Source organism: Phaseolus vulgaris, chromosome 9 (assembly GCF_000499845.2).
Source record: "Phaseolus vulgaris cultivar G19833 chromosome 9, P. vulgaris v2.0, whole genome shotgun sequence".
Lineage (NCBI taxonomy): Eukaryota > Viridiplantae > Streptophyta > Magnoliopsida > Fabales > Fabaceae > Phaseolus > Phaseolus vulgaris.
Window position 1 is genome coordinate 16,907,724 of NC_023751.2, and position 9,629 is coordinate 16,917,352.

Genomic DNA, 9,629 nt, shown 5'->3' on the forward strand with positions numbered 1-9,629 from the left:
CGCAAAATTTTACCAAAAAATAATGTTGGATGCAAAAGTAGTGTTGTACCGGTATAGGCGAGGCCGACCCCTGGTCTCCTTGACCGAGACCTGATCTACTTGGCCGAGACGACGAGGCCGACGGTCTACCTGGCCGAGACCTTAGAAGACTTGGTCGAGACGACCGAGACCAGGGGAATTTGGTCGAGACAACCGAGACCAGGAGAACTTGGCCGACGGCCGACCCCTATTACCGTTAACGCTCAAATCAAAGTCAATGAAGTTAATCCATCATTAAGAATTAGGTAATACAACCCTAAGCGGTATCCACTCCGATAAGCGGGCCCAACAAGGTAGGCCCATTAGAATAATATAAATAGCACGCTCCCAAGGAGTAAGGTATGTCATTTATTACTGTTCACCTACCTGAGAGCTGACCACCCGCTTGACTGACTTGCATCGGAGTGCCTTCGCAGGTACCCCACCATCCGGTGTTCACCCGAGATCGAGTGCCGAAGGAGAAGCAGGAGGATGGGAAGAATCCCAGCTCATCACCCAGCAATCTGACCGACCAAAAGAAGGAGAAGAAGACTTCAATAGTTCTCTAGGTCCCATCTCCCTAGTAGGAACAATTGACCAAGGGTCGGCCTCGCCCATACTGGTACAAGTGTCATGAGTTTTTGAAGATTTTTGTGCATCATAAGAAAATTTATGTACTGGCATGGACCGTCCATGCCATAGTTCGGTCTCCTTGACCGAGCTGATGGAGCCCAGTACGTCCGTGTAATTCGACCGACACACCCAGTCCATTAATGCTCAAATCAAGGTCAGTAAAACCAAACTACCATTAAGAACTAGGTAATACGTCCCTAAGTGTGATCCACCCACTCCACTAATTCGACCCAATAAGGTAAGTCCATTAAAATAATATAAATAGCGCATATTCCAAAAACAAGATACGTCATTAGTGCCGAATATCCCTTTTGCTGACTTGAGCGTTAAAGTGCTTTCAACAGGTACCCCATTCGACATTCACCTGAGATAGAGCGACCGAGATCTGAAGGAGTAGCACTAAGACAAGAAGGAGCAAACTGAAGTTCTGGTAGACTGCCTGATAGGAAGGAAGGAGACGAAGTCAGTCAGTTCTCTAGATCTTATCTCCCTAACCAGAACAATTTCAAATACAAGTAAAAAGTAAAATATAAAAATATGAACTAAAAATATTTAAGAAATATCAATTTAATTGGTAAATTTCTTTTTTAGTGGTTTGATAAATATTTTAAGAGTAAGTGATGTATTGGAGGTACTCAAATACAATGTTTTGAATTCAAATTTGTTGAGACTTCAAATTTGTTAAATTTGTTGAGATAATATTGATATAAATATTGTTTATTTTAGAATTTAAAACTTTATTATTGTATTTAAATTATGTTTAACCTTAACTCTTAAACTATGTATTTAAATTATATTTAATCTTAATTCCTAAATTATGTACTTAAATTATACTTAACTTTAACTCCTAAATTATGTATTTAAATTATGTTTAACCTTAATTCCTAAATTACGTTAGACTTTTAATATTATAATAATTTTATAATCATTCTATAATTTTTTTAATCAATAACGCCTTACGTAAGACTTGTAATACTATAATAATTTTATAGTCATCCTATATTTTTTTTTTAAAATTGATTAAAAAAATTTAATCATCCACTAAACATTAAACAAAGTAAAAATCTCTTAGATAAAAACTTAATTAAAGAAACGTACTTATTTGATTAGACATAAAAATTATGAAAAGAAGTTAAAAGAATTAATATAATTAAAGAAACATACTTATTTGGTTTGACATAAAAAAATTATGAAAAGATGTTAAAATAATTAATATATTAGAAAGAGTAAATACAGTAAAAAAATTATTTCCAGAATTTAGCACTAAAATTCGTCGTATGTAGATAAATTTTCAGAATCAGAGTTTTCTAAATTTATGAAATCTATGACTGACAATGACCCTCATCTTGACTGAAAAAAATGGATAAAATATTAAAGTAAAAATAAATGAGATCTTCATTTTTCTTTATAGAAAATAAAATCTTTCTTTATAATTAATATAATTGATTATATTGCAATGAGATGTTATTATTTTTAGTGACTATGGGTCAAAATGCTGATTATAAATTCTTTTATTTTCGTTTTTTAGGACAGTATTTTCCTTTTCTTATAATAATATAAATAATTAAAATAACGTCACTACTAAAATAATGTAATTTAACATTAAAAATAATTATAGAAAATTTTAAATTAAATATTTTTAATAAACTAACCTTTGTATTATTTACAATTTTATTTATTTTCAATTAAATATCCTTTATTTTCACTTTATTTTTTTAATATATTTCTTCAATTAAACAACTTCTATTAATTTTTTTATCTTTAATCTCTTCATTCTTCATCTTAAACTTTTTGTAGCTTATAGGGATAGATAGAAATGTCATATATATATATATATATATATGATTGTTTTTAAAAAAATTAAGACCAAATTAGTATTGAATTAAACCAAATTAATTGTATGAAAAAATTTCTAAATTATTTTAAAAAATAATTAATCAAATTATTTTAGGACATATAAACGTATTCTCTTATTTATGATAATAAAAACTTATTACGTAGTTCTGTTTTTATATTAAGCAGGTTTTCCAATCTTTCACCTAGTTAAACTAAATCATTCAAAATAATCTATCATAATGTTCTATTTATTTAAACTGTTAAATAAATACTTAAATGATTGCAAAAAAATCAACAAGGTAGTTAAGATAAAAAAAAAAATATCTATTCAATAATTTGTTAAAAACTTATGTATCACAGATACGGATACGAACACTAACACGACACGGATACGAATACGGAGATACGTATAATCTTGAAAGTGTAGGATACGGGGACACGGATCTATATATTATATAATTTTGAATTATATAAATTGAAAATAAATATTTATGTGTAAAAGTATGTTTCAGATTCTTTTGGGAGCAGGAAACTATTTTTCATGACGGGTTCAAAAGAATTTGTTCTTATTTTTATAATCATAATAAAAATTTATACAATAAATTTGAGTTTTTAGAAAGTTATTGTATTTATACCTTTTAAAATTGTGTTAGAATCGTGCTAGAATTTTCAAAAATCCAACAAATATTTTTTTGAATTAAACACTTCACCAATAAGTATCATACGAGTGTCGACACAGATACGTGTGTCCGACACGAATACACCATTTAAGAAGAAGTATCCGATCCTCATAGAAAAACACAATTATCAAGTATCTACAACACAACTTACTTAAAAAAAAATACTGTAATTTATAATCTTATATAAGATTTTGGCTTGAAATAATACCTGATATTCTTTATCTCTTTTTTAGCAGATACTCATTACCAGATTTTCATAAAAATTTCTATCAATATCTTACCGGAAAATATTTTATATTATCATTTTTTTTATAATTCCATTTAACAACCATAATATTATTATTTTATTTCAAAAATATAATTATAATAATTGTTATTAGAAGATAGATTTTCTCAACTATTTAAGGGGTACTTTACATTCACAATCACACTGTTTACCTATACACGTTGATAACTAAAAGTAAAGTTTTCACTGCAAGTTCTCCCAATAGCGACTAAAGAGAAACTTGTTATCTCCATACGTGTGCGGTAAATAAACTTCTTATGATCATTATTATTACGATATTAAGAGAAGAAGGAATGAATTTTTGAAACATCCCTACTTAAAAGAAACAGATATTTTTTTTGTAATTTTTTATTAGAAATTTAAGATAAGTTAAAAGTTTAGGCGGAAGATTATGTTTTGATTTTATATATGTTTATAATTTATTAATGTAAAAAAATTTAAATTAAAAAAAAAACTAATATCAATTTTGGATTTTAAGTATGAGTTTGATCTAACTAAAAATAATCTTAAAAATAATATATAAGAAAAAGAGTTTATGTATTTATTGTCTTGAAACTTTGTGTTGTTGTCTTAATTTTTTTTAAATATTCATAATTTATTGATGTTGAATTACTCTTACTTTTTTTATCGAAAAGTTCTAAATATTCATATGAAAAAGTTTCAAGTATTCAATATACAAAATGTTTATAACTTATGCGGAATCACCCATACATTTTCTTCACATACAAAAAAATCTTAGAATATGTTTTCAATCATAAATAATTAGATTTATTATATATAACATTAAGAAAGATTGTCTTTATAATTATAATTATTTGTGCAGTGTGTTCATGTTTATTTTACCATTTTATTTGTTATGTTTGTAATTATTTTATATAACTTTTTTTACTATTTTTATCTTTATAAACATAATTAACTTTATTGATTTTACTACCTATAAAAAAAGTATCCACAAATGAATAATAGATATTTATATGGATTTAATATAAATTTGGTAATACTTTTTCATTTTAATATTATCATAATATGTTTTTAAAATATATTATATTTTTATTATTATAAAAAATGACGGTCACTTACTATTTTTACTAATATATACCTATATATAAAGGGGATTCTCCATTATAACCGCTTTTTGGTCTACACATTTTTTTTCTGATTCTAAACCCTTATTTAATATATTTCATTTTATTAATATAATGGAGTATTTTATAATTTCATATAAATTACTTAAAATATAAAATCATTTATTAATTTTTTAAATTAATATTAATAAACAGTTTTTATATTCATTCACCCACTTTTCCTTTAATTCCTTATTTTAAGACAAAATATGAAGAAAGAAAGAACATACTTTCACACGTTTCACATCAAATCTCACAAATCAAATAAAATAACATTTATTTTCGATCACTCCCTTCACTCCATTTCAAACAACTATATTCTTTTGTAAAATCATTATATTTTTTGTACTATCATCAAGTCATTCCCAACCTTAACGTGAACATCATCACACTCTCGATCTCAAAACTACCAATGAAAGAAGAGAAAAAAATTGAAGAAGAAGAAAAATATTGTTTAATCAATTCATGATTTTTCTTTTACATGTTATTTCAAAATTATTTTTGTAGGTATGTTAAATTTTTATCATTATAAAAGTTGAATAAAAGAGAAAAATACGGATACACTGACGCAATAGCACTTGTATTTCCGCTAATATAAGTAAATACAATAAATCGATAAATTTGCACAATTACCTTAATACTTTTTTAATTATATTTTTGGGTGTATGAAATTTTAGATAATTTTAATTTTGATCTTCAAAATTTATAGTAGTTTTTTTAATTTATCAAAATTAATGAAATAATATTTTAGTCTCCGAAAGCTAAATTTAAAATATTAAAAATGATTTTAAATTCTAAACCCATAATTATAAATCTTAAAAATTATACTAATCTCTCAAATTTAATATTTACCCAAAATGTAAAGATGAAAATCAAAATTACCTTAAATTTGAAGATTAAAATACAAATAATGTTTTTTTTATGAAAGAAAGAGACATGAAGGCGTATGTGTACTTAAGGTGTTACACGTGTTCTGTCCACCATATGTAAAAATCAGTGAAAAAAACAATGTTTGAAAATGCAAATAAAGAGTGGTCCCCACCTTAAAGATCTTTCTGTTCTTCATGGTCTTCCAAGATCCAACCCCGTTTTGAATCCACCTGTGTTTACTCTTTTGCTACTTCCAATCAAATCCCTTTCGCACTCTTATGTTCTTGTTTTTACTTTTCAAGGTAACCCTCTTTTTTCTCTCTGTGTTCTGTATCTTCACAAAGCAAAGTTAATAAATTCACTGAGAAAGCCAAATCCAAAGGTGGCGATGGAATGAATAAGAACAAATCTGAGATGAACAGGCTTTGAATTGTGTGAATTGGATCTAATCTATAGACTATTGTAGGTAATTGGCAAAGGCGTGTTATGGCTACAGAGATCAAAAGCACTATGATGAGGGCCAAATCAAGTGGCCAAGATGTTTCTTCCAAGCCAAAGATTGATTCTTTAGCTCTCAAGAAGAAGGTCATCAGCTCAAGCAAACACACACCTGTTTCTAAGATGAAGTCTGTCACCACCACCGTCACAAAATCTGAGGTATCATCATTCTCAACAAAAGTTAAAAATAAGAACACCCCAATTCTTTTTAATTATTGAATTGAATATGGGTGGTTTGAAGTTAGGATTTTGAATTTATGGGTTCTGAATTCAGCAGCTGATCTTCGTTGACTGTTGGAAATTGCATTGACTGTTAGTTTTAGATGTTTCTGTGCTTACTGTTTAGGGTTCAGGATTCCATGATGTTCCAATAAATACATATGATCTAGGAGAACTTGCATTTGATTTGTGTTATATATGAATTTACTCTTTTTTTTTCCTTAAAAAACATGGTACCATAAAGCATTTATTGTTCAAATATAACCAGTTAATTTCAATTGGAAAGGGTTTTATTGTAACGTATCTTTTCTGCTGCATAAACTTGAAGGTTAAATCAAAACCGACCACAACATCATCGGCATCCTCGAAAACAATAATAAAGAAAACAACTTCCAAAGTGAGAGAAAAGAAAGTCTACAGTCTGCCTGGCCAGAAACATGATCCTCCAGAACAGGTATTGAATCTACCTTAGTTGGGTCATCGAATTCACAGACCAAAGTCTACATATGGAATCGGCTTACACACATCCTTGTGTTTTTTTTTATGATTTTTGTTAACAGAAAGAACCCCTGAGGATCTTTTATGAATCATTGTCAAAACAGATACCAACAAGTGAAATGGCGGAATTTTGGTGAGTTTTCTATCAATCAAGCTATTATTAAGCACCCATTTTCACTCGTGTTCTTAGATGTGTGTTTTTTTTGTCATCCATTGCATCAAGTTGCCTTAATTGTTTGTAAAAATCCTGTACTGTCTACTGATAAGTGACTTTGGTTAACAACATGCTACGGTCTCCATTTGTATCACTAACATCATCAACAAGTGTGAGTAAGAAGTCTTTATCTTTTTCTAAAAAACATTCGAAAGATTTGGAATTGAAAATTTTAATTGTTTTCCCAACAACACCATGATAAAGTATGCTAGGCCATTTTCCTCTACTTTGCTTCTCTTCATTTCATAAAGAGTGAAATTTGTTGTAGAAAAACAACTAGAACTATCTGTTCACCTGACGAACTTGTTTCCTCAGACATGTATCTTGATAGGTATACAACTTAGTTAGATACTTATTCGATGAGCTTTTTTAAGAGAATAGCTTATTCATAAGTTTAAATGCTGAAATAAACTAGAAAGAGCTATAAAAGATCCTTACTTCCTTATTTAAGTTAGAACAAGATCTTTCAAATTCTTAATAATAGCTTTAAGCTTCTGGGCTTATCAGTTCATGATAGAATATTATAGCTTTTATGACTAAGTGATGTAGAGTTTGATAAACAAAATGTAAAATGTTGGCACAAGTAACTTGTACATTATCCAGTGTCCACCCCTCAAGCATGTAAGACTCTTGCATAATGGGATTTGTTTGAGATGTATCATAGAATTATTCATAAATCTTTACCTGATAACTTAAGCTTTTAGGATCGATGGTTCATGACGACTGTAAAATTCTTTGTTGGCCGATTCCATTGTGCCATGACCAATTGGCAGCGACATACCCCTGAGATCTTGGAGTGTTACTTGCCCATATACTTGAATTCGTTATAGATTATCTGCCTCTCCCAGAAGAACCAAAAAGTTACATTTTTTTTCCTGAGAAAATTACAAGATTATATATTTTGTTTATTCCTTTTTTGGGAAAAATTACTTCATTTGGTTTGTTTGACCTTATCTTACGAGTTTTTGTGTATTTATGCCATCTCTGTAAAATCTACAGACTAGTTCATCATCATTCTGTTTATGTCATAATACATTCTGTAAGGTAGAAAACCTCTTTGTTATCACAGAACAGTATGTATTCCAAGAAAAATACTGCTTGCACAATTTCATTATGACACCTCCCTATGCTTTCTTGAACCAAATTTTTATGTTAACTTTAAATGAACTAGCAACTTGACTCTCTAATGGTAAGTGGTGACTAGAAAGGTTATCAGCATACAGAACAAATTATAAATACAAATTACTAGGAGCATGAAAGATCCTTAAAGTTACTGGGGGCAACTTTTGTTAATAAGGTATCCTACTAGGAGAAACATTGTTTTAGCAAGGAATATCGTTAAGAATATTTTAACAAAAACCAAATTTATAATTTGCTAATATATTCATTCTTCTGAAAGCAGAATTTTGATTGAAATTATGACCTCATAAATTCAATGCTTCTTTCATAACAGAGAATTTGTTTAAGCAATATACGACTCTTGAACTATGGTGCTTTGTATTGTATTGTATTGTATTAGGAGTCTTGTAGTTTCATTTTCTTAATTTCTTGTGGATTAAGTGTTGCTCAGAAGTTACAAATCTTAAGGTAAATTTGCAGGTTAATGGAACATGGGTTGCTATCTCCTGAAAAAGCTAAGAAAGCATTTGAGAAAAAACAGAGGAAGCAAAAGGAGCTTCGAACAGGAACTCCTGTGAAGATATCAAAACCGCCACCTAAAACTGCAACTTCACAGAAACAACAACAACAACCGATATCAAAGAATGGCGACATAAAAGCCAAGAAAAGGATTGTGAATGAGAGTGATGATGATGATGATTTCATTTTAAGTCATAAAAGAAGAAAATGGTAAGAGGAAGGAAACACTCATAATGTTTATTCAAAAAAATAAAAATAAAAATAAAGGAAGAACTACTGTACCTTGTAAGACAATCTAAAAGTTCTTGGATAAAAACATTCTCCATGTTTTTAACTTATGCAATTTACAGTGCCTTGGGATTCACCAACATATTTTATTCTATTTCCCAATTTGACTACCTATTCTTTCTTCTCACATACCTAAAACGTTTTGGTTTAATCCAATCGATATAATAATTCTTCAAACCAATTAGTAACAAACATCTTAACCAAAGAACATCCGTTTACATAAATAAACATCATTATTCATAAACATAATTAGAAAAAAAAATATCTTTTCATTGTCAGGAAACAAGTGCAATGTTATAACTTTTCATAAAATACCTCAAATTTAACTAATGTAATTCTTCTTGAATAGATACTAAGTATTTACAAACAAACTTATTTATTTTTGCCATGCATAAGCTACTCTTCATCACAATATTTTAATGAAAAAATTACCATTTATAAACCTCATTATTTTCACTAACAGAAACAATGCCGCTTTTGTACATGTGTATTTACTTTTTTTTTTATTATACATATAGATAATTTGATATTTAAAATATACGAATACACATATATCTATTTAAATAAATATAAATGTATATTATATATATATATATATATAAACATTAAATTTTTCTTTAAAGAAATGATCAAATAAAAATAAAGATGATATTCAGAATGTCTTTCTGCGTATTATTCAAAATAAATAAAGTTGTTAACAAATATCTTCATTATTTAAATTATAAAAATAATCAAATTGTATAAAATATATCATTCATTTTTTTTAACATTTGTGTATTCTTATCGAGATTAAAATAAATAGTTTGCTAAGTATTATGATTTATTTG

The 9,629-nt window shown here is 28.2% G+C and overlaps 1 protein-coding gene and 1 long non-coding RNA gene across 2 annotated transcripts; both read left to right on the forward strand.

Moving 5' to 3' along the window:
• The first annotated feature begins 629 nt into the window (after positions 1 to 629).
• LOC137821748 (uncharacterized) lies at positions 630 to 1,386 on the forward strand. The gene is made up of 2 exons (XR_011082875.1): positions 630 to 805; positions 984 to 1,386. It is a non-coding gene; the product is annotated as an uncharacterized lncRNA (long non-coding RNA).
• A 4,178-nt stretch (positions 1,387 to 5,564) lies between these two features.
• LOC137821659 (uncharacterized) lies at positions 5,565 to 8,884 on the forward strand. The gene is made up of 5 exons (XM_068626359.1): positions 5,565 to 5,749; positions 5,914 to 6,104; positions 6,493 to 6,618; positions 6,725 to 6,795; positions 8,476 to 8,884. Exons 1-5 carry the CDS (start codon positions 5,596 to 5,598, stop codon positions 8,726 to 8,728), a joined length of 795 nt encoding a protein of 264 aa, XP_068482460.1. The 5' UTR covers positions 5,565 to 5,595; the 3' UTR covers positions 8,729 to 8,884.
• Positions 8,885 to 9,629: the final 745 nt, after the last annotated feature.